Source organism: Mustela nigripes, chromosome 10 (genome assembly GCF_022355385.1).
Source record: "Mustela nigripes isolate SB6536 chromosome 10, MUSNIG.SB6536, whole genome shotgun sequence".
Taxonomy (NCBI): Eukaryota; Metazoa; Chordata; class Mammalia; order Carnivora; family Mustelidae; genus Mustela; species Mustela nigripes.
Window position 1 is genome coordinate 57,807,242 of NC_081566.1, and position 23,849 is coordinate 57,831,090.

General features: G+C 43.3%; 1 protein-coding gene across 1 annotated transcript; it reads left to right on the plus strand.

Moving 5' to 3' along the window:
• Window positions 1–3,541: 3,541 nt before the first annotated feature.
• On the plus strand, window positions 3,542–13,770 carry FAM177B (family with sequence similarity 177 member B). Its single transcript, XM_059414117.1, has 5 exons — window positions 3,542–3,670; window positions 7,123–7,475; window positions 7,756–7,822; window positions 10,234–10,331; window positions 10,604–13,770. The coding sequence occupies exons 2-5, from the start codon at window positions 7,302–7,304 to the stop codon at window positions 10,802–10,804; spliced, it is 540 nt and encodes a 179-aa protein (XP_059270100.1). The 5' UTR covers window positions 3,542–3,670; window positions 7,123–7,301; the 3' UTR covers window positions 10,805–13,770.
• The last annotated feature ends 10,079 nt before the right edge of the window (window positions 13,771–23,849 follow it).

Consider the following 23,849-nt stretch of genomic DNA (forward strand, 5'->3'; position numbering starts at 1 on the left):
CGCTCGAGGTAGGTGTGAGTTCATATTGTCATTCAGAGTGCTCCCTAGAGAGAATGTTTGTTCACTGGTAGCTTGAGTTTTATTCTCTAAAGAAAAATTTTTTATAGTTTTGCTTATTTATGTAATCGCTACACCCGCTCAACATGGGGCTTGAACTCACCCGGCCAGGTGCCCCTTGGGTTTTGTTCTCTTGAGCTTCCCAAGTAGTTTGCCTCGAGCTAGTTGATCTCAGCCACCTCAGCCTCTCAGTTGGGCAGAGCATAAGGCGGCTGGAGCTCCCTGGCTGGTCACCTCCAGAATTTCAGAGAATTCCCTACATCATCTGCCCTGACATAGAAAAGGTTGAGAAAGGCCCTAATCGCACCGGCCCATCAGTCATGTCACTTGATCCACGGCTCAGTACTGAAAATAAAGATAGAAAAATCCTGTCAGGGAATGTTCTGTCAGCAGTTCTCAGGGGAGCAGTGGTTGACTGATCCATGTGTTCATCTTTGCTCAGTCCACAGAATTTCTCGCTCAGCCCTGCCCGCTCCCCGCTCTAGGGTGAGTCACACACAACGGAGTGGGCCCTTCTCCCATGAAATGGTGGTGAGACACTGGTAAGCCAATTCCACTCTGCCAAGTGGGGCTTTGGCCATCCCAGGCCCGTGTCCACCGGAGGCTTGACCTTTAGACCCCCCAACCCCGGGGAAGAGGGGAAGGTGGAAGCTGGGAGTCCCTGCCCTGGGCCCGGTAGCTCCTGCGGAACTAACCGTCCCGTGCACTTGAACCCGGTTCACGAAAACAGGTCTTGGTGAGTGCAAAATGGAAGAGCCCCTGGTAGTCTTAGGTTCGATGTCTTCCTGAAGTTAAATGCCGAGTCTGTATTTGTTATTTTGTAGGGACAGATTACAGGGCCGCATTTCAGTGAAGGACTTAATGAAATGATTCATGTGTAAATGTAATGAGAAAAATATTAAACAAAAGGCAGCCATTTTAGCTTCAGAAATAAAGCCAATTACAAGTCTGTTCCCTTTTTTTTCAACCTCTTACCTAATCCCTCTCCCCACCTGTTCAAATGATCTGAACATACGGTTCATTTATTAAATAAATACTGGGTTCCAGCCCCATCTCTGCGGGGGCGGGAGGCGGAGCCGGAAGCTCGCAGGTAGAGCCTCTCCCACTCTGGCCGGGGGACCCCGGGGAGGAAGGGCAGAGGGAGACCCGGGGAACACAGGGAATGTTCCGTGAGGGTGAGGGCTAAGGAGACCCAACAGTGAGGTAGACTGTTGAGTGGTGGTGGCAGCAGGAAGGGCACGGGAAGGGCCTCCAGAGACCGAGGAGCTCAGAGCAGACCATTCGCACTAAAACCGGGAAGGCAGTGAGGGAACAAAGTCCAAGGGAGGGACGACTGGTCCTGGGGACCGCGGGCACAAGGTGCCGGCCCGGAGTCCGTGTCCAGTGTGTGGGAGTGGGATGAGGAAGGGGAGCGCAGCACACGATGAGAGCAGACAAGTATGGGGGCCCAGAGCTACAGCCCTGCAGGCTGTTATAAGGACTTGGGCTTTTCCCCCTACGTGCCGGGGGAACCCCCTGGAGGGTTTTAAGCTGAGGAGTGATGGCCCAGACCAGCCTGGAGGGGTGGTATGAGATTCCAGAAGTATCCAAGAGGATTTCTTGATGGACTTAATGGGAAGTGTGATTAAACGAGAAGGATCAAGAACGGCTCCAAAGTTCCCGGTCTGTACAACTGGAAGAATAGAATTTCTGAAATGGAAAGACTCCCAGAAGAGAGAGGAGTGTGTGTCGGGGGGGGGGGGGGGGGGTTTGCAGGAAGGAGAGTGCCCTGGAGTGTGAGCAAAGATTCAGTTTTGTCAGGGCTGAGCAGTCTATCAGGTGTCCAAGAAGCCGTGTGGCGTGGACAGAAGGGTCTATGAACCTGAGATCCAAGGAAAGTCTGACCTGGAGATAGCACTGCTGGTTATAAGTCTGTGTGTAGATCATTCTTACAAGCATAGGACCAGGTAAGATCATCTGCGAATAGATAAAAACAGATGAAATCACTGAGCCTAGAGGTACTCCAATACTGAAAGATTAGGGAGATTGTATGGTCTGTTAATTATATCCTGAGGCACAATTCTTGATAAACTGGATTTAGGGTTTTTAAGAAAGAAGTAGAGGTTCTCATAAGAATGAAATGGAGGAAAAAGCATGCTGTAGGGAGTATTTGGCCTTCTGAAAGGTCACTTGCAAAACACCCATGTCTGCGTACATGGTGTGAAGTTGGTGGTGCTCCCAAGAGTTTTGTAAATAAAAATAAGTAGATTCCGGGGGCGCCTTGGGGCTCAGTGGGTTAAGCTTCTGCCTTCAGCTCAGGTCATGATCTCAGGGTCCTGGGATCGAGTCCCTCATTGGTCTCCCTGCTCCTCTTCCTGCTCGAAGTCCACCTGTCCCTCTCCCTCTGCCCCTCGCCTGGCATGTGCTCTCTCTTTCTCTCAAATAAATAAATACAATCTTAAAAAAATAAATAAATTCCACATTCTTTTTTTTTTAAAGATTTTATTTATTTATTTGACAGAGATTACAAGTAGGCAGAGAGACAGGCAGAGAGAGAGGGGGAAGCAGGCTCCCTGCTGAGCAAAGAGCCCGATGTGGGGCTCGATCCCAGGACCCTGAGATCATGACCTGAACTGAAAGCAGAGGCTTTAACCCACTGAGCCACTCAGGCACCCCTAGATTCCACATTCTTGGGTAATTTTGAATAGCACATCCTAAAAAGTCCATTAGGTGGCAGAAAAATATTCACTAAATCAACTGTAAGCTAAGTCTCTCTCTTTTTTTCTCTCTCTCCTTCTCTCTCTCTACCCTCCCTTTGAGCCTCCCTCAACTGAAAGTTATAAATGCCTATTTAACTCTCAACACTATTATCAGGTAGAACCCAAGCCAGTATTTTCATCAGAGAGCCAACAGTTATCATGAATCTGTAAAATAGGTAACACTAGCCAGGAATATGAGTGATGGGCTACTTCACTTGGTTTGGAAATGTGTGTACTGGGAGATGGTCTTCAGAGGAGTGAAGTACAGTAAATGATAGTGGGACTGCTAGGCGCTATTCTTAAACTTTTTATATTTAAGCTTTTTAGTTAGAGCAAGGTTGGGGGGACTGCTCCGAAAACAAAAAAACAAAAAGCCCTCTTGAAAAAAAATACACAAGACGTCTTGGCTCGAGCTCAATGTACACCAGATTGCTGAATCTCTTCCTGCTTCCTTGGGCACAGGTCCCCAAGCTTATCTGCAAAGTGGGATCACCTGAGCAGCTTCAGACATAACCAGTATCCACGTTGCACCCACAGAGATTGTGGTTAAAGTGGTCTAGGGTGTGTTCTGCCCTTAGAATTTCTTAAAAGCTCCTTAGATGCTTCTAATCTGGGCAAGATAACTGCCACTGGGTTTCTGTAACACAGTGTGTGTCACGGGACTGACCTTCCCACAAATCAAACACGCTGCACCCTGTAAGACACACACTAGAGCAAGTCCACGTCAGAAGAGTCGAGGGCTCGGCATGGCTTCCGCCGAGTTTCACTGACTCACAAGCTCCCGAACAATTTCCAGCACCAAATTCTGTACTACTTTGCAAGCCAAACATAACTGAGTAAAAGCAATGAAAGGGAACGCAGAGGGATAAAGGCAGGTGAGTTGCTTTTGACTATTGTTGTAGGATGTGTTTTATTTCTCATGGCACTAACAGTTGGGTCTTAAACACCAAATCAAAATGCTTACTTTCTGCTGCTCTTTGGCATCAGAAACTAAACAGTAACAACTTTTCCTATTTCTTGCTAAGGTTCTGTTGTGACGCAGTCACTAAGTCAGGCAGGGAAAACCCTGCGCATCGTTCAAGTCTCCTTAGAAGCCCCTGTGCTGGGCGGGCATCCCGTCACCTCCCATCACCGAGCTGCGGATGACAGATTTCACCCTCGACGGGCCTTGTGCAACACGCACCTTCGCCAAGGACATAAACTCAGCACTGTACCACTAAGATCTGGTGATCTTTTCGCCTATACTGAAGGGCGTGAACAATTTTTTCTATGCTCAAGGTCTTCCAGTTGGACAAAGAATTAAATTTACAAACGACAGATGAACAGGAGAAAAGAAAAACAAAAAGCAAAGTTTTATTACATGCACAGAGAGACCCGATAATGAAATTGAGACCCAAAGAAATGCCCAAGGCAGGCTGATTTTGTACTTTTTAGACAGAGAGACGATAGATGATAGAGCTGTGAAGATTTCACAGAACAAACAAAACTTTCGGAGCTTCAATTAGTATGGACTTCTGAACAGACTTTGGGCTGGGATAGTGAATCAGTAAAAAGCAACGAGGGTTGTTTCTACAGTCTTCTTGGGTCTAAATTTCCTACCTCTGGTACCCAGGGAGGGTCCCTTTCACATAGGTTTCCTGCTTTCAGGCGAGGGTCTGAGTGTCCTTCTCGCACAGTTTGGCTCTTGAGTAACCTTTATTTAAAACAATCAGTAGGGGCGCCTGGGTGGCTCAGTGGGTTAAAGCCTCTGCCTTCAGCTCGGGTCAGATCCCAGGGTCCTGGGATCGAGCCCCACATCAGGCTCACTGCCCAGCGGGGAGCCTGCTTTCTCCTCTCTCTCCCTGCCTACCTCTCTGACTAGTTGCAATCTCTGTCTATCAAATAAATAAATAAAATCTTTAAAAAAAAAACAAAACAATCAGTATGCCCAAGTGACCTATTTGGGGCAGCCTGCCCCTGGCCCTTTCAACACATAAATATATGAATATTCATATATACATAAACATACATATTTCTGGTCTCCGTTGTTGCTGATCTAATGTCAGCCACTAGTCTAACTGGTCTGTTACACCGTTGTGAATAATCTGCCTTGTGTATTGTAACCTTTAAGATTTTCAGTAATTTCCATGATCTAGGTTTGATTTCATTATTATTTGCTCTTCTTAGGATTCTTTAGGTTTCCTGTATTTGAGGATTTATGTTGCTCTTCAAATTTTGAAAATTCATAGCCATTACCTCTTCACATATTGTGTTCTCCGTTTTTTCTGTTCACTTCTCTGGACTCCCAATCACTAGGTATTGGACTTTCTCAACTATCCTTCATCTCAAAGCTTTCCTTTCATGCTGGTGGAATATATACCGCTTGATGCTGTGCTACGCGAGATTTCTTCATTGTTCAATCTACATCCAACCTATCCTATATTGACTATATATTTCATTTCTAGAATTTCTGTTCCGATCTTCTTCAAATCACCTGTTCCTCTGGGATATTATGTTTTGTTTCCTTTATCCCTGTGGCTATATGAAACATTCATTTTCAAGTTTTGTGTTGTTCTAGTATTTCTAACTCTTGGGTGAAGACTCTCCCCATTTTGGGATTGGTTTCTTCCCATGATTTGTAAGTTTTTGCAAGTGTCTCCTCAGCAAGAGTTGTTTTTAGCGGAGAGGCAGCGTACCTTGTCTTGCTGACCATTCCCTTCGGGGCGGCTTTGTGCTTGCTTCCAACAGAGTTCTATGGGTTTCCCCCGCCTTTGGTCCCTGCAGCTTCACTTTTTTTTTTTTTTTCAAAGATTTAATTTATTTATTTGACAGACAGAAATCACAAATAGGCAGAAAGGCGGGGGGGGGGGGGGGGGGAAGCAGGCTCCCTACTGAGCAGATAGCCCGATGCGGGGCTTGATCCCAGGACCCTATGATCCTGACCTGAGCTGAAGGCAGAGGCTTTAACCCACGGAGCCACCCAGGTGCCCTGCAGCTTCACTTTGGGTCCTGATACCACAGGAGGACTATGAACTTGGCCACACCCAGTGTTTGGTACTGGCCTGCGGTTCCAGTATTTTTCAGGTGACCATTTCTACCCACATTGCCAGGAGATGACAAATTACTTTGCCACTTTCGTAAAGCAGTAGGCAGTTCTTCTAGTCCATATTTGATAGGTAACATTGTACACTATTATCTTGGCTTCGTGCAGGGGTTTCACTTTGGCTCCTCACTCTCACAGGATCTGTGATTTGGGTTCTCCTCTCTGCACCCGTGTTAAAACTTTAGCCCCAGTGCCTTTATCTATTTCTGAAACCCTCAGGAATCATATCAGCTTTCGCTCACCCTTAATTTTGAGTTCCTTCTTATGCAGATGCCTAGGCTTCCTTCTTTCCAGTGAGTGTCTCTTCTCTCTTCTTGCCTTAGTACAGCTTGATTTAATATTTTTATTTGTTTAATCTTGTGTATTTGGAACCAGAAAGGAGTCACTCACGTCAGCTCAGTCTGCCATATTTGCTGATAAAATCTTAAAATATATTAAGTACCAGTTAAGACAATAGTGTGGTTACTACATTAGAATAGTGTCTAATATATACACTATTACGTGATAGGTACTTAAAAGCTAGCTTTTTTGAGACACTTGCTGTTTGCTAAAAATTTTTCTAATTCCATGGTGTATCTTTATTCATTGAATTCTCATCTTATAAGGTTGGTGCTATATTCAAACATACACTCAAACTGTACTATTCTTATTTTATAGATAAGGAAACCAAGGCACAGAGATACTAAGTAATAGGGTTTTTGTTTTTTTTTTTTTTTTTAAGATTTTATTTATTTATTTGAGAGAGAGAGTGAGTGAGTGAGAGAGAAAACACAAGCCAGGGAGGAGAGGCAGAGGGAGAGGGAGAAGCAGATACCCTGCTGATCAGGGAGCCCGAAGCAAGGCTCAATCTCAGGACCCAGGGATCATGACCCAAGACGAAGACAGATGCTTAACCAACTGAGCCACCCAGGAGCCCCTCTCTGCTCATATTTCAATTGAGTTGTTTGTCTTTTACTTATTGAATTGTAATAGTTCTTTACATATTCTGGAAAGAAGTCCTTTATCAGGTATACTTGACAGGTTTTTTCTTCTTTGTGCAAAGCCTGCTCTCTTAATCACTGCATATATTGCCTCTCATTATTTATTGAAATAATTGGGAAATTTCCACAGGTTAATGGACTCTTTCTACTAGTATTTGTTGGTTTTGTAATTAATAAGGAGTAAGGAAACCCTGTTGAAATTTTTGTTTGGAGACTCAAAGTTCACATTTTCACTACTAATAAAATTTTTTCCATTTTGATACAGAACGGGACAGTCCTTGTTGGATTTGAAGAATTGATGAGATCACAGCTGTGATTATAGCTGAAGTCTCTAGCTTTACTACCCATTGAGAACAACCAAATACCTCTCAGCTATAGATACTCTGCCCAGGAGACCTGCCCTAAGGTGTCTGGTTTTTAATTCACTACTTGTTTGATTTTCTTATGGAAGAAGGCAATTTCTGGGAGTCCGAATTAGAGAAGAGTGGATCTCCCAAAGGAGCTACTCCCAAAAGAATTATCCATTTCGTTGATGGAGACATCATGGAAGAGTATAGCACAGAGGAGGAGGAAGAGGAAGAAAAAAAGGGACAGAAAACAAATTCAACACATGATCCTGTAAGCTTACAGTATCAATATTGGGGAACATGTGGACTGAGTGCATGAGAGATTAAGCCAGAAAAGGTTTGTAGAAAATATAGTTTTAAGCTAACTCCTTATTCCCCTTAGTTTGTTCTCTAGATCCATTTATAGTCAGCTCATAATTTTGGTAACTTTGGATTTCTCCTTTATGAGAAAGAAAATGGAATATACTAGAAAGCATTTGAAACCTCTACATGAAACACTTTGTTTCACCACTCCTATTAATAATTACTCTAACTTGATCTCTCTTTTTCAGTCTACCCTTTCATGGGGTCCCTATCTATGGTTTTGGACAGGCCAAATAGCAAGCACCTCATTGTCTGGTAAGTACTGCCAATGCTCTTTATTTGTTTGTCCTAAATACTCAAGGATGGACTGACAAACCCTCAGAGTTAGGGCTTCCAATAGTTTTATTTCGCTCTGTGGCATCCTGGAGGAAGGACTTGATCGGTTCTCAATCTATGCTTCAACATTCCCAAAGGCATAGAACCTCACATCTTTAGGCAGACCCTCCCACCTCTTTCCAATTCTTTTTACTAAATTCTGCCTCCTATTTTGTCTTCTTCTAAAGTTATTCCCATGGATCTTAGGGGTCTTTCTTAAGACCGTATAAAACAAGTCTAGGTTCCTCTTTCACAGGACGGAGTTGCAAATATCTGAAGGCAATAACCTCTCCCATCCCCAGTTGACTCTTTTTCTGAATAAACTTCCAAGTTTTTTTTTAAATTATTGTTATATGGCACAGTTCCAAGGTCCCTCATCATAACCACTCTGTTATGAATAAGAACTTTATTGACCCTTCCCAGGGACACAGTGAATGCCCTACGTGGCTATTTATAACAGATGAAATACTAAATCTTATTTTCCTTGATATTCACCAATTTTCTTTAGAGCCCAAGTGGCAATACCTTATTACTTATTTCCTCCTAACTCACATATGCTTGTATGGACAACAGGGAGGAAACAACTTTAAAAATGTGAGAAAATATGAAGTATAGCTATAGCTCTGAAGAATTGATCTTCATTCATTCATTAAACAAACATTTATTGAGTGACAGTATGTGTTTGGCACTGTGTGGGTCCCTGGGACATGAAAACAAATGACAGTCTTTGCTTTCAAAGGACTCAATGGTCGATGGATATTATAGGCCAGTAAACATGCCTATAATTATAATTTGTTGCCACCATTGCTGGGTCGAAGGAGCATTGGGACCACCGATGGGGAAACTCAGTAATGCTGACATAAGGAGGCAGTACCATCAGAGTGCTATGAAAGTATGGCTAAGGTCAGCGTGGAGACCATGAAAGTCACCGGGGGCAGAGGAGGGGAGGGAAGTGTTTAAATTACAGTAAAAAGTAGTGATTGGGTGATTTAGTCAGATGGTATGAGCCTTAAAGGAGCAAGTGCTTTCACACCAGGGTAGACAGTTATGGATTTGGAAGTTACTTTGGGAACCTGGGTGAGATACTAGTCTTGCCTCAAGCATAACATACTGGCAGAATATATATGCTGTCTTCCGGAGAGCTCTGTGCTTTAGTTGGGGAAAGATCGTTCAAAGAGATGAAATGTTTTGGAGGGAGAAAACCTTAGGAGATAAAATCAGGTGAAAAAGAAAAACCCAGTACAGCGATATGAAAACGTGAAGGTGAACAGGGAAGGCAGTGATTTCCATGCTGGGCTGTGACTTAGGATGGCAAGGACAGGACACAAGGGGAACCAAGCTGCCTTCCAGGTTCCAAGCAGAACTGTAGCGTTCAAGGGCATCTGTGCGGGGCTTCCAGGTGGTAGCGGAAGCATGAGTATGCAACCACTTAGCACCCTGGTCTCCACACAGAAACTCTGGATAGAGCTGACACCCAGATGGACCGGTAATGAGTGTTTTCAATCTAAAATTCTAGTAGGTCATAAACAGGAAAACTTCCCAAGATTTAATCTAATATTTTAGAAACTTCTCTTATACGCATATACCATGCATGGTGGCAAGCAAACAGATTAAAGAGCTACAGTATTTTTAAAAAGATTTTATCTATTTATTTGAAAGAGAGACAGAGCATGAGAGGGGAGGTCAGAGGGAGAAGCAGACTCCCCGTGGAGCTGGGAGCCTGATGCGGGACCTGATCCTGGGATTCCAGGATCATGATCTGAGCAGAAGGCAGTTGCCCAACCAACTGAGCCACTCAGAGAGCCAAGAACTACAGTATTTTTGAAAAGATAAAACACATTAAAAAAATGTAGAGTCCCATTCCGATGTGTTCTATGAGCAACATCTCAAAAAGAGGAAATCAGTCATGGGGATCAGAAAATTGTGTCACTGGGGACGGGGGGAGGTGTCAGAAATCCTACAATTTTAAAGGGAAACATTTCTAGGAGACACCCTCAGGAAACCACTATTAATGCTAAACCTTTATCTCTACCTTTCACAAGCAAAGCATCTACTGTGATTGCTTAGCACCAACGTTGGCCATGGGTAGTAAGTATTTTGAAAAATCTCTCCCGACACACCCATCTGGAAAGGATAGTTTAGATGTAATCACATGGGAAGATAGAAGATTTAACAAGTCCTTCTGAGTCCGAGAACTTCTTGAGAATCCAGAGCAACTGAAATCTTTCATCAGCCTTCCAGTTAAGTGTAGTAATGGATCTCCTCCAGGCAAGTTTAAACTCTTACCCCTTGACTGACTCTAAGTTTTAGTTATTAATTCAACTTACCCAAGTGCTTGTTCTTTCTTTTAGCATGTGAATTCCTTGGTGAAAGATTTGCTACCTTCTTTGGTCTTAATCAACCCAAATATCAGTACGTGTTGAATGAGTACTATAAGACACAAATTAAGGTATGTGACCTCCTGATGGGGGAAGATTGGTTGCTTCCACTTCATATAAATTACTCTCCCACCTGGAAATTATGTACAATTTCCCTCCATGATACTTTGTAGCTGCCTCTCTTGTGTGAAGTTCCAGTGTCACGGGATGGGTTGTAAAAGTTGACTGAACGTGAAGCCTGAGAGTCAAATAAAGAAGCTTCGTATGGGGGTGTCTCGGCAAGAGGGGCAGTTCAGAGGTATTTGGTTTGCAGTTAAATTTTCCATGTTTCTCTCCATACCAGGAAAGTGACAAGGAAAGTGAAGGGAATGGATCTAAGACCCAGCCAGCCAAGGTTCCTAATGAAAAGTGTCACCTGGAGGCTGGGGGCCAAGAGTATGGAACCAGACGACAAGACATTGTCCAGGGTGTTCCTCAGCAGAGTGTCTCATCCAGGGAAGGCGTGGCTGCAGATTTCACCCCAAAATGCGCCCCGGGGCTGTAGTTCCTCTGAATGTCTGTTCCACTGCCATTGATGACCATGGCAACACAAGTTGTGCTTCTGAGCCAGGTCTGATTTTAATCTTGTGATTTATTCTCTAGCATCCGTGATTATAAGCAGTAATGAGAATTATGGATGCTTTCTCAATTTTATAAGCCTCCCAAGTCAACCCCCTTCCTCTGCCCAGTCATAATGGAAATTTTGCTAATCATCTCTTATTACTGGTGTTTGCCCAGAAATGCAAATGCTTTAAGGAACCTGAATCTGGACTAAAACTCTTCGTCATGGGGCTGGGGTGCAGAAAAGAAGCTCTCTTCCTCAGAAGAAACTTTGGGCATTATGAAGTCTAAGTAAGTCCTCTTTCAGGGTTTGATCTAAGGTGTGTGCTTTCCAGAAGCTCCTCTGGCTTCATTGGGACTTGCTTTACAAGAAACTAACATTGTTAGTAACTTTGTTACGATATATCAAAGTCTTTGAGAACTGGATGCATTTCCCCCCCAACACACACAATTAAAAACAATAATCCAAGCTCTAGAAAAAGTATTTTAAAAATACTTTTTTAAAATTTGTCAGCAAAATTTCAAAACCTGGAAAGATCAAACCTGGAAGTCGTAGCTCAATATCACAGGTTGTGCTATGATATTATAGAAAGTCATAGGACTTGCTCTAAGAAGACAGGAGGTCGTCTCCACTCTACCATTTACTAGTCGTGTGATTTTAGGAGTCCAGATTTCTGAGCACTTGTCACCTTCTCTGCAAAATAGGGGTGGCATATATTTATTCCTCAAGGGTTACTGTTAAACAAAAATGAGATAATAAAAGCAAAACCACTTTTAAAACTGTTAATATTCAACAGTAATGATTAATTAATGGCTGTTATAGAATGTTACCTTGAAAGTCTCTAAAGAACCATGGCTTCTCAAACTCACGCCCTGATACTGTCCCAGCTACCTTGATGCTGGGCTTGGTCATGTGACTTGTTTTGGCCAATGAGACAGTAGCAAATGTGACGCAAGTGGAGGCCTGATGAGTACTTGTGAATGGGAGCCTGTCCTCTTAGAAACTCCATTTCGTAAAGAAGCTTGGGCTAGACTTCTCGCTAATGAAAGGCCACGTGGAAATAGATTTCCAAGGATGAAAGAACGTCTTGCACATTCCAGTCCCAGCCAAGCTCCTCACCAAATGGAGCCACAAAAAATGACCTTCTGTTATCCCTCGTGGAGTAGATGAACCCCATGGCTGAGTCCAGTCAACCTGCAGAATCACGAGATAGAATAAATCATTACTGTTTTAAGTGTTGGAGGGGTTTATTATGCAGCATATGTAACTGAAGGAATAGCTCTAGGAGAACGGGAAATTGGAATTGATTCGATAGGAAATCGAGAAGGCAGCCTTGGGAATAAGGTGTTGTTTGGATATATGAGAATAAGACAGGTTTTGTTGCCTAATAAAACAATTCTAAAGCTCAGTGGCTTGAAACAACAAAAGCTTATTTCTTTCTCATGAGAAGTCTGCTGTCAGTTTAGATGGCTTCCCAGAGCGTTGGCCCAGTGTACATGTGTCTTTTTTTTTTTTTAAAGATTTTATTTATTTGACAGAGAGAGAAATCACAAATGGGCAGAGAGGCAGGCAGAGAGAGAGGAGGAAGCAGGCTCCCTGTGGAGCAGAGAGCCCGACGTGGGGCTCGATCCCAGGACCCTGGGATCATAACCTGAGCTGAAGGCAGAGGCTTTAACCCACTGAGCCACCCAGGTGCCCCTGTACATGTGTCTTTGATCTTATGGTTCCTCCATACTGTGATGTGCTCAGGGCTGCTGAAGCAGAGACGGAATGGACAATCAATGTCCCCACTGAGAATGAATCGTGTCACCTCTGATTATGTTTCCTCTACCAAAGAAAGTCACATGGCCACAATCAGCTTTAAGGGATGTGAGCCTCCTAGGACAGCTGAGAAGGGGAAATACTTTCTCCTAGTGGTTGTATGGGATAACTGATGGGCTCAGGAGTTATGATATTGATTTAATCTCAGCTCTGCTGCCCCTTTGTACCTCAGTGGCCCTGTGCAAGTGATGCAGCTTTACAACGTTCCTATGTGTAAACCAGATTTGAGACAGGCAGCAAGTACAATTTGAACTAGTTTATGCAACAAAAAAGAATTTTTTGGAAGGATATTGAGGTATCTCATGGACCCCAACAGCAGATAAACTTCAGTAGGTCTAGAACAAATTCAGTAAACATTTCTCATCTTTCTTACAGGAGGAAGAAAGATCACTCCATAGCTCTTTTATTTTGTAATCTTTATTTTTTACTGAGATATAACTGACCTGTAAAATTATATTAGTTTAAGGTATACAACCTAATGATTAATATTGGTATCTATTATAAAATGATCACTACAGTTAGTCTAGTTAACATCCACCACACAGTTACACATTTTTTTCTTGTGATGAGAGCTTTAAAGATCTACTCTCTTAGCGACTTTCAAATATACAGTATATTCATCATGCTGTATGATTACATCATCATGACTTACTTATTTTTTATAACTTTAAGTTGGTACATTTTGACCACCTTCACCCACCCATCATGCCCCATCTCTGGCAACCACTAATCTGTTCAGTGTATCTGTGAGTTTGAATTTTTGTTATTTGTTTTTGTTGGTTGGTTGGTTTTTAGATTTTACATATAAGTATGATTAAGTGGTACTTATCTTTCTTCATCTGACTCATTTCATTTAGCTTAATAATGCCTTCACGGTCCATCCATGTTGTGGCAAATAACAAGATTTCCTCCTTTTTCAAGGCTACATAATATTCCACTTTGTGTGTATGTGTGTGTACCACATTTTCTTTATCCCTTCATGCACTGATGGTTCCTTAGGCTGCTTCTGTGTTTTAGCTGTTGCAAATAGTGCTGCAGTAAACATGGTACATATATCTTTTTGAGTTAGTGTTTTCCTTTTCTTTGGATAAATGCCCACGAATGGAATTGCTGAATCATGTGGTGGTTCTACTTTTAATTTCTTAAGCAATCTCCGTACTGTTTTCCATAGTAGCTGCACCAATATATTTTGCCACCAGGAATGCACCAATGTTTCCTTTTCTCCACATCTGCACCAACATTTGCTTTTTCTTTTTCTTCTTCTTCTTTTTTTTTTTTTTTAAAGATTTTTTTTATTTATTTGACAGAGAGAGAGAGATCACAAGTAGGCAGGGGGGGGGGGGGGGGGGGGGGGGAAGCACGGTCCCTGCTGAGCAGAGAGCCCAATGCGGGGCTCAATCCCAGGACCCTGAGATCATGATCTGAGCCGAAGGCAGAGGCTTAACCCCCGAGCCACCCAGGTGCCCCAACGTTTGCTTTTGCTTGTCTTTTTGATATGAGCCACTCTAACAGGAATGAGGTAATATCTCATTGTGGTTTCAATTTGCATTTCCCTGATGATTAGTGAATGTTAAGCAGCTTTTCATATAACTGTTGGCCATTTGTATATCTTCTTTGGAAAAGTATGTATTCAGATGCTCTTCCCATGTTTTTTTTTGTTTTGTTTTGTTTGTTTGTTTTGTTTTGTTTTTTATTTTTATTTTTTTAAATTTCTTTTCAGTGTTCCAGAATTCATTGTCTTCCCATGTTTTGATTAATCAGATTCTTTTTTTTTTTTTTTTTGCTATTGAGTTGTATGAATTCTTTATATCTCTTGGGCATTAACCCTTATAAGAAAATATTTTCTCCCATTTGTCTTTTCATTTTGTTGGCAGTTTTCTTTGCTCTGTAGAAGTTTTTTAGTTTGATGTGGTCCCACTTCTTTACTTTTGCTTTTGCTCTTTTTGCTTTTGGTGTCAAATCGATAACATTTTATAACTCACCTGTTCAAGTCTGCTTCTTAGTCCCAATTCCAGACATACAGGACATAGAATCTGATTAGCCCTTTTTGCTCAGGTGACCATCCATCATCCGATCAGTTGTGACCAGGGAAGGGGGGTCCTGTAGCAGCAACATGAACAGAGGACTTACTTCCGGGTGAACAAGAATCTCAGGAGAAGAGGGTTAAAGTGAACGAGGCAGACACACCCCATGACCATTCTAAGGATAAATGTGAAAATTGAGAAAAAACACATTAGGTACTTAAACTATAATATCAATTATAATTATTATTACTGATAAATGTGAGTTCAAGGAGTCTGAACGGCTTATCTCCACTAAGGGGTCAGTCTTAGCTCTTTATCTGACAGGCCCTGCTAGTCTAATTTCAAGATAAAGTAAACCTGAGCTTCTGATATGCAGAAAAAGTGGCTAACCCTACCAGGTAAGCACTGGTTATTTGTACGTCAGGTGTCAGGGTACTAAAACCCGGTCCCTGCTTTATTTGCAAAGTTGCCTCAAAACAGACCCCATGATGGACTCTTTTGAACTCTTCAACTTTCCCTAAAAAGTAACGGCGCCCTAGAAGATATCCACTTAGTGCTGATTCTAGAGAGCTAGGCAAACCCAAGTGTAATATTTGCAGCACTGAATTTTATCTAGCAAATAGTATACTCTCAATCTATCTTTCTTTTCTTCTGAAAGAATGGAGATCGCCTTCCCTTAGGGTCAGTGACCATGTCAAATCAAGCAAATCTTGAACTAAAAATCCTAAGGAAAGCAAATAGGAACCAATGCCCAGATCTTACCAGGCTATGGCTGCAAGATAAATTCACATTTCCGTTAATATTAACTCATTCTTTTAATATTAATTGGGCATCTTCCCTGGACCAGTTACTGTTTTAGGGCTATCAATCAAAGAGATAAAAATCTCTGCACTCCCCTTGGCCTTAAACTCCAGACAGCTGCATTCTCAGGCCTCCCAGGACTGTGTGGCCAGCCTCTCAAAGGGTCCCAATAAATCTTCACCTTCTGGTACTCACATCCCTTGTAGCCTTTCCCACACTGAACCAGGGACATCTATGTGACCAACAGAATATGTCAGAAGTAATGGTGTGACCCTTCTGAGATAACTGTAAGAGAGACTGGCTTCTGTTTTGGTCTCTTTCTTAAACCCATTTACTCTGGGGAGAGCCCACTGAGAGTACTTCTGTGCAGCCTGTGGATGGGTCCATCTGATAAAGAACTGAAGTCTCGAGCAAACAGCCAGCGAGGAAGAGAGGAGTTCTGAAGACCCAGTGTCTCCCAAGAACCAACCACAGCTTTCCCGTTTCTCCAAATTTAGTCCTGGTGGCTACAGGTCACACCCTGGCTGGTATATCCCCCTGCTCAGAGAGCTGCCAGGACCCACATGCATAGCTCCTCCTCCTGCACCAGGACTCCAGCAGCATGGGCCTTCGGGCAGCCACGGCTCCCAGGTGTCTCTGATAGAAGGTATCCCTAAGCCCAGCCCTGGACAGATGTTCAAGTCTCCCCCCAACCCAACCAGATCTGCCTTTAAGAACAAAAGGCACCATTGGATAGGTTAAGGTTTGGAGTTATTCAGATGCCTTGGGTCCCTCAAAAGCCTGAGCCATTGATTCTCCTGCTTAGAGGAGGCAAACACTGATTCAGATCTCCAGCAACCACTACCCAGCAGGCACACATAGAGCACAGACTCCTTCAGCAGACCCTGGGCAGCCGGGCCCTCCAAGCCTCTGAGGCCATGGCTGCTCCAACCACCTGGATATTGTCCTGGGATACCCCCACAACAGGATATAGACCCGAGGCTACAAAGGTGTGAAAGTCAATTCCCTTTTAAAAGTGCTGCTGATGGGGACCCAAGTTATCCATAAGCAAGGGCTCTCAGGTAGCTCGTTCAAAGACAATGCAGTCCCTCCAAATAAGGCTTTGGGATTCTCTCCACATCTGGCTTCAGAGGGAACAGGAGCCTGTGTGTAGTGCGAGCTTCGACACTGGCAGATGCACACTTTCCCCCAAGAGTTCACAACTGTGACTCTGCTCTCCTGAACTGGGTCCTGGTCCAGTACCAAGGCACGGGATAGGCCTTACGACCCCCTGCTCCCGAGCTGTGCAGGAGCTTCAAGCACAAATCTCTCTCTTGCACCAGGCCCCAAGGAGCAGGGAGGGGCCTCTCCAGCCACCAGTGCTCCCAGCTGTCTTGAGGATACCTCAACCAGTCATCTTGGCCCCACCCTGGCAAGGCAGTCCAGTGTCCTCCAGCTCTGCTGTCAGCGGATATAGGCACACTCGTGGAAGATAAGGCTTGGAATTAGGTAGATGCCAGGTACTCCAAATAGCCTGCTCCTTGGCCTGGCCTCTCCCTACATCTGCCCTGTTCCAGGTCCCTGGTTACCCTGACCTGCCAATCCGCAGTCTGCACTTTATCTGACGGCCTGGGGCTGATTGGGCATCTCCAAGCCCAAGGAGCTCTGAGAGGCCCCCGGACCACCTGAACGGCTTCAGGGTGGAGGGAGACCGAGATGGGAAAATATTTTCCTGCCATCTTCTCTCCTTCCCACCCTCTTTCCCTCCCTCCCTGCCTCCTGCCTGCCTTAAGATTTTATTTATTTACCTTGCTAGGGAGGGCAAGAGCCCACAGAAAAAGAGATTCTCAAGCAGAATCTACCCTGAGTGTGGAACCCAAGCTAGGGCTCGATCCCAGGACCCTGAGATCACCACCTGAGCTGAAATCGAGAGTCCAACTCTCAACCAACGGAACTCCCCAGGGGCCCTGATGGAAAGTTATTTCTGAGGTGGCAGATTTACTATGGGGACACTCAGCCTCCATTTGGATTGGTTGCCCAGGGGGTTCCCAGGGTTCTCCAGCAATCCGGACTCCCGGGTGCCTCTAACTGGAGGGTGTCCCAACCATCTCTTTTGCCTCACCTGGCAGGGCAGTCCTGACTCCTCCAGCTCTTCCCTCTAGGGGGAGGATGCACACTTGCGTGGGGAAGCCCTGGGAATCAGGCTGATGACTTGCACCCCCAGCATTTCTGTCTGGTGATCCTGTTTGTCCAGACATATGCCCTGTTCCAGGCCACCCACTATCAGGACTTCTCGCTTGGCGCATGCACACCGAGCACCTCTTCAGCCCCTGTCGGTGAAACCAGGGCCATCCAGGCCCGTGGAGCTTCTGTTGGTCCCAAAATAACCAACATAGCCTCCAGGGCAGAAGCAACCCTCCCTCTCACCCCCATAAAAAATCTTTCTGAACTGGTTCCTTTAAACTGGTGACAGTGCCTGTTCGGACTGGCTGCCTGACGGGGTCCTGGATTTACCAGTAATCCAGGCTCTCAGGTGCTTCTTAGTGAAGGGAGGCAGCGCCAGGCCCAGACCTGGCAAGGCAGTCGGGACCCCTCCAGCTTTCCCGCCAGGGGGAATATGCACACTTGTGTAGCTTAGAACTTGGAATCAGGAAGGTGCCTTCCATCCTGACAGCCAGCTGCTGCGACTCGCCTCTCCGGGAACTTGCCTCCTTCCAAGTCACCTGCTGCCCTGAGGTGCGAGGAAGGCTATCACTGCTCCGAGGGTCTACTGAGGGCCCCTGGCCTGGACCATCTGCACAGCCTCCTCCCAAGTGGAAAAGCTTTCTGAGAGGGCAACTTAAAACCCGCAACAGTCAGTCCACTTTTGGACGGCTTGCCTGATGGGGTCCAGGGCTTCTCCATCAATCACAGCTCCCGGGTCTCTCTCTCTCTTTCCTGAAAGATTTTTATTTAATTGACAGAGAGTAATGGAGTGAGAGAACATGAGCGGAGGAAGGGGCAGAGAGAGGGAGAAACAGATGCTCCACTGAGCAGGTAGCCCCATATGGGGCTCTATCTGGGGACTCCAGGATCCTCAGGGCCTGAGCTGACCGAGAGCCCCAGGACCCCCCTCCCAGGTGTCTCTTAGCAGAGGGTTTCCTTGTGTAGCGCAGGCCAGTGCTGGCAAGGCAGAGCAGTGTCCTCCGGCTCTGGCTTCAGGGCAACACGGGCATCTGGGGCCTGGATCGGGAAGAAGCCTTGGCCCTCAGCAGCCCACCTCCCATGACCAGGCTTCTGGTGGTGCCCTGTAACAGGTCCCTGGGTCCCCGGAGCTGCATGCCACATGCATGAGTTAAGGCACCTGTCCCCAGGCACTCTGTCCCTACGAAGATTCTGGCTCTCGTTGATGAGAACAGAGTGGTGAAACAGCAAAAAATAAAAACAGGGTGTAGGGGCCGTTGGGTGGCTCAGTCGGTTCAGCAACTGACTCTTCATTTTCACTCCAGGTGTGATCTGGGAGTTGTGGGGGAGGGGGACGGGGTGAGGAAGGGTTGCTGGATCAAGCCGGCATTGGGCTCTATGCTCGGTGGGGAGTCTGCTTGGGATTATCTCCCCGGCCCTGCTCTCTCTCAAATAATAAATCTTGAAAAACAAAAAACAAAACTAAAACAAAACAAAATCTTTAAAAACAAAACAAATCTTTAAAAACAAAAAATGAATCGTTAAAAACAAAAAAAATCTTTAAAAACAAAACAAAACAAAAAAACAAAATAAATCTTTAAAAACAAAACCAACCCTGAACATGCTCGTTTTATCATTTTTGGGGTGGCTGCATTATCCTAGGTTCATTCATTCATTTAGTCAACAAATATTATATTCACATATTTAAACACATTTAAATTTTATTTAAATGAGAAAAAAAATTTTTTTAGGAGTTTAAGGTTCACAGAAAAATTGAGAAGGTACAGAGATTTCCTGTACACCTCCTGCCCCTACTCCTGGGCAGCCTCCCCCATTATCAACAACCCCCACCAGAGTGAAATTTTTGTTACAATTAATGTACCTACTTCGACACATCATTATTCAAAGTCCACAGTTTATTTTAAGACTCACTTTTGTTTTACCTTCTGTGGGTCGGGATAAATTTATAAGGACTTGTACCCACCATTACAGTATCATACAGAATAATTTTATTGCCCTAGAAATCCTCTGTGCTCCTCCTCTTCATGCCTTTGGCCTCATTAACCCCCAATGACCACTGATCTTTTTACTGTTTCCAGTTTTATCTTTTCTTGAAAGTCATATAGTTAGAATCATACAGTAAGAAGATTTTCAGATTAACTTCTTTCATTTACTAATATGCACTTAAGTTTCCTTCATGTATTGTCATGGCTTGATAGATCATTTAGTTTTAGTGCTGAATAATATTCCATTGTCTAGATTATTTATTATATATTTGTCATTCACTTCCTGAGGGCATTTTAATTGCTTTCAAGTTTTGGAGTATTCAGGACTCCGAAGGTCACGATTCTTGTAAAGGATCATCTTTATATAACAACACTGTCATTCCATGGGCACACTGAGACCATAATAAATGCTCATTAAATTAAAATATAATAACTACAGATTTTGTTTATGAACAAGTCTTTTTGTCCATTCAATACCTGAATTCCTTTGGCTAAAACTCAAGGTAGATTTTCTTACACCAAATTCTTCTTTAAGAAACAGGTTCCCCCAGTTATAGATATTCACATTTTTGTATAGCTTCTCCTAAATATATGACTCCTAAATATGGATTAAAGGGTTTTTTTAGAGTATGTTTTTATCTACCTCATTAGATCAGAAGACTCCAAGGACTGTGATTTGGATGTTTTCTATTTTTAAACATCTTTAAAGAGCTTTAAAGCAGTAAACTTACCTGTACGAAGAGCATTTATTTAATGAATATATCATTGGTTGATTCTGAAATTAGTGATTTCCTCACGGCTGGTATCTTTTCACCGGTGTAGACTGGCAAACAACCAGAAGTTTCAATCCTACTTGAAGAGCCGAGAAATGTAGGAAAATGACCTTCTAAATTGTTGATAAACTTGTATTCCTGAAACAGAAATATCTGACTTTAAAAGTGGTTGAAAACACTATGAATCCTCTTTGGTAGAAGTCCCATGACACAAGTATTGGTTAATCATGTTAAGTGGCGCTGTTTGATGCTTGCATAACAACAGGGCACGTATTTAATTGTGGCTGGCTTCTTTCTCACACTTCGTGTTTTCTCAATCGAAATGCACCCTGCACAGCAGGAAACTGACCCCAAATACCTTCCCTCAACTTCAAAATGTGCTTCTTTACACATTTTATAAATGGGAATCTCTTTTCTAGCTAAAAACCATAACCTCATTGAAAAATTAAAATGTTACAGAACTGGGGCACCTGGGTGGCTCAGTGGGTTAAAGCCTCTGCCTCCGGCTCAGGTCATGATCTCAGAGTCCTGGGATCAAGCCCCGCATCGGGCTCTCTGCTCAGCCCGGAGCCTGCTTCCCTCTCTCTCTGCCTGCCTCTCTGCCTACTTGTGATCTCTCTGTCAAATAAATACATAAAATCTTTAAAAAAAATGTTATAGAACTATATAAAGTGGAGAATAAAATCAAATTCTTGGTTAAAATCCATAAGTATATGGTTTATGAAAATGGGATTGTAATGGTATATTGTTTCTGTTTAACAATACATTATGAATCTCTTTGTTCTATTAATTCTTTGACTAGGCAATGGATGTACGTGGTAGAAAATTTAGAAGGTATAGAAAGTTATAAGGAAGAGACCTGCTTCTCCTCTCTGAAGACAACCACTGTTACTAATTTTTTTGAATAATGACAATTCATAACTAACTTTATGTGTCTGTTTTGTTCTTTCACAAATTTTAACATACTCTAAACACTGCTCGTTTGCTTTGTCCCTTACTTTCTTCTAGTTCCCAGGTGAGGGGGTTGTACTACCCTAGGACTAATGTGGCCAGCTTCCCAGAGAAGCTCAACTTGGGACTTAAAACTGAGTGATTGGGGCGCCTGGGTGGCTCAGTTGGTTAAGCCGCTGCCTTCGGCTCAGGTCATGATCTCAGGGTCCTGGGATCGAGTCCCGCATCGGGCTCTCTGCTCAGCAGGGAGCCTGCTTCCTCCTCTCTCTCTCTCTGCCTGCCTCTCTGCCTACTTGTGATCTCTGTCTGTCAAATAAATAAATAAAATCTTAAAAGAAAAAAAGAAGTTGACGATCTTCATTAGCAACCACTTGAAATGTTTCTTAAATATTTTTAAGGTACATTTTTCTAGAGTTAAGAGTAAAATTGGACTTTGAAGTCCATTCTTCACTTTGTAACCTTTATACTGTCACTTACCTCACTGTCAGTTACCTCTCTCAGGGAAAGTCAGGACTTGGGAAGAAAGGAAAGGCCAAAAGCAAGAGTGGAAACACTGCTTGGACAGTGAGCGCCATTTTGAGCCATTTTGGTCATTTTGAGCCACTTTGCTTTGCTTGTAGTTGTCACAGCAGCAGAACTTCTGGCCCTCCGAGAGGAATGCTGGAAATACATAGCCTTTACTTCATTGAAATCCTAACACCAGTATGATGTGGGTCTGTTATATTATCATAGACTCTATGTTCATCTTGTCTTTTGTGGGGGTATTTTGCTTTGGGAGGAAGGGGAAAAGCAGCAAAGGTCTAAAAATCAAGCCTAATCCACCAACATGACCTGGAGACATGCATGATGCTGTAGAGACCTTACAGTTAGCAAAAAAAAAAAAAAACAACAAAACTACAAATGAGGCATTTTTAATGTTGCTGTGGACCCCTAAATACGGGTACAGATAGAAAAGTCCTGCTAAGAAAAATGAATCTTTTTTCTCAAATCATCCTCCTGTGATGGAATGTGGCTAGACTTCAAAGATCCCACAGATTTTGTGAGCTCTCTCAGAAAATGTTAAGGGGATTTTGTAGTTTGACTCCTAATCCATCAACTTTTAATCATTTGGTACCAGACTGATGAATATTTTGATCACATTTGCACTGACCATCTCTTAGATGCTGCTTTTCTTTTCGATAGTTTTTATTAATTATTAAAGGTACATATTATTAATAGTGTTCAAGTAGACATTAAGTATGTCAGAGTTCTCACCAAGAGAAACCAGCATGCACAGATATCTGGAATAGTTTAATGAGACCCGCTAGGTGCTAGGAAAGAAAATTCTAGACACCTGTGCTAATTCAGGGTTCCTCAATTTTGACTATTAAAAAAAAACGGAATCACAAGCTCATTTGCCTTAGATCATAAGCATCATGAGAGCTGAGGCCCTATCTTATTCATTTTTGTGCCCCAGGGCCAAGGATAGTGTCTGGAATATTGTAAACCCACAGACACAAATATTGAGAAAATCCCGTGCTCAAAATTTGAACCCACCCTAGGATTTTCTGATTGCCTTTTAATGCCAGCTTTTCTAAAATTACAAAAAGCTAGAAATAAGGCCACTGAGATTTAACTGACATTAATTACATTCAGCGGGTGTAAGCTCAAATTTATTTTGAGCTTATTTTTGAAAAGGCCCAGGAACTAATTATCTCTAATATTTATCTCTAGATTTAAGTCCTACCTTTGTAGTTAGCAAACTGTGCTACAGAAAGAAATTCTATCAGTTCGTGAAATCTGTGTCTCTTAATTACTTCTTTGTCAGCTACCCCTTGAGCTATTAAATATTATGTTTCTCCATCAAAACTATCAAGCTCTCTTTGTGAAACTCATGGGATTATGATTGTATACATTTATAGACAGAGGATTTACCTCTGCAGGAGAAAGAAAATGACAAGGTACAAGATTAGGTTAACTTCACAGTGGAGAAATATAAACAGTTGTCAGCAGTGAAAAAAAATATTCTTGTCACTTTATAAAAATACCTAGATCATGGCCTTATTTCAAAGCAGCTGTGTAGCCTTCCTACCTGTCAGGGAAGAGTCAATATTCGCTAATTTACATGACTGAGAGAGCATTTTAAAGGCTGTGTCCCAAATTTAACTTCACTCAGTGGGGTTCACCCTATTTTTATCTATTTTTATTTTTAGTGATCATCATCCTGCTTCTTCTAAAACTCTTATGGCTGGAATTTTTTTTTTTCATTCACCAAGTAAATGTTAATTGAGTGCATGCTATGTGCTGCTTACTTTTCCAGATGTGGAAATAAAAAGAGGACAAGACGTGTCTCTGCCCTTTAGCGGACAACAGGAAGCAGCCTCAAGAGATGCGCTGAGATATGGTACTAGGGTAATGTGGAGCCTGGGGCACCTGTTCTCAGTAGGGAGTTTGCCCACCTCCTCACCCTATATAGAGTTAGTCACTGCCG

What these genes read in the sequence shown, in the direction of transcription:
- FAM177B (XM_059414117.1), top strand. Translation starts at nt 7,302, where the DNA reads ATGGAAGAAGGCAATTTCTGGGAGTCCGAATTAGAGAAGAGTGGATCT. An exon ending in CAAATTCAACACATGATCCT is followed by an intron (nt 7,476 to 7,755) that starts GTAAGCTTACAG and finishes TCTCTTTTTCAG; the next exon opens with TCTACCCTTTCATGGGGTCC. An exon ending in AGCAAGCACCTCATTGTCTG is followed by an intron (nt 7,823 to 10,233) that starts GTAAGTACTGCC and finishes TCTTTCTTTTAG; the next exon opens with CATGTGAATTCCTTGGTGAA.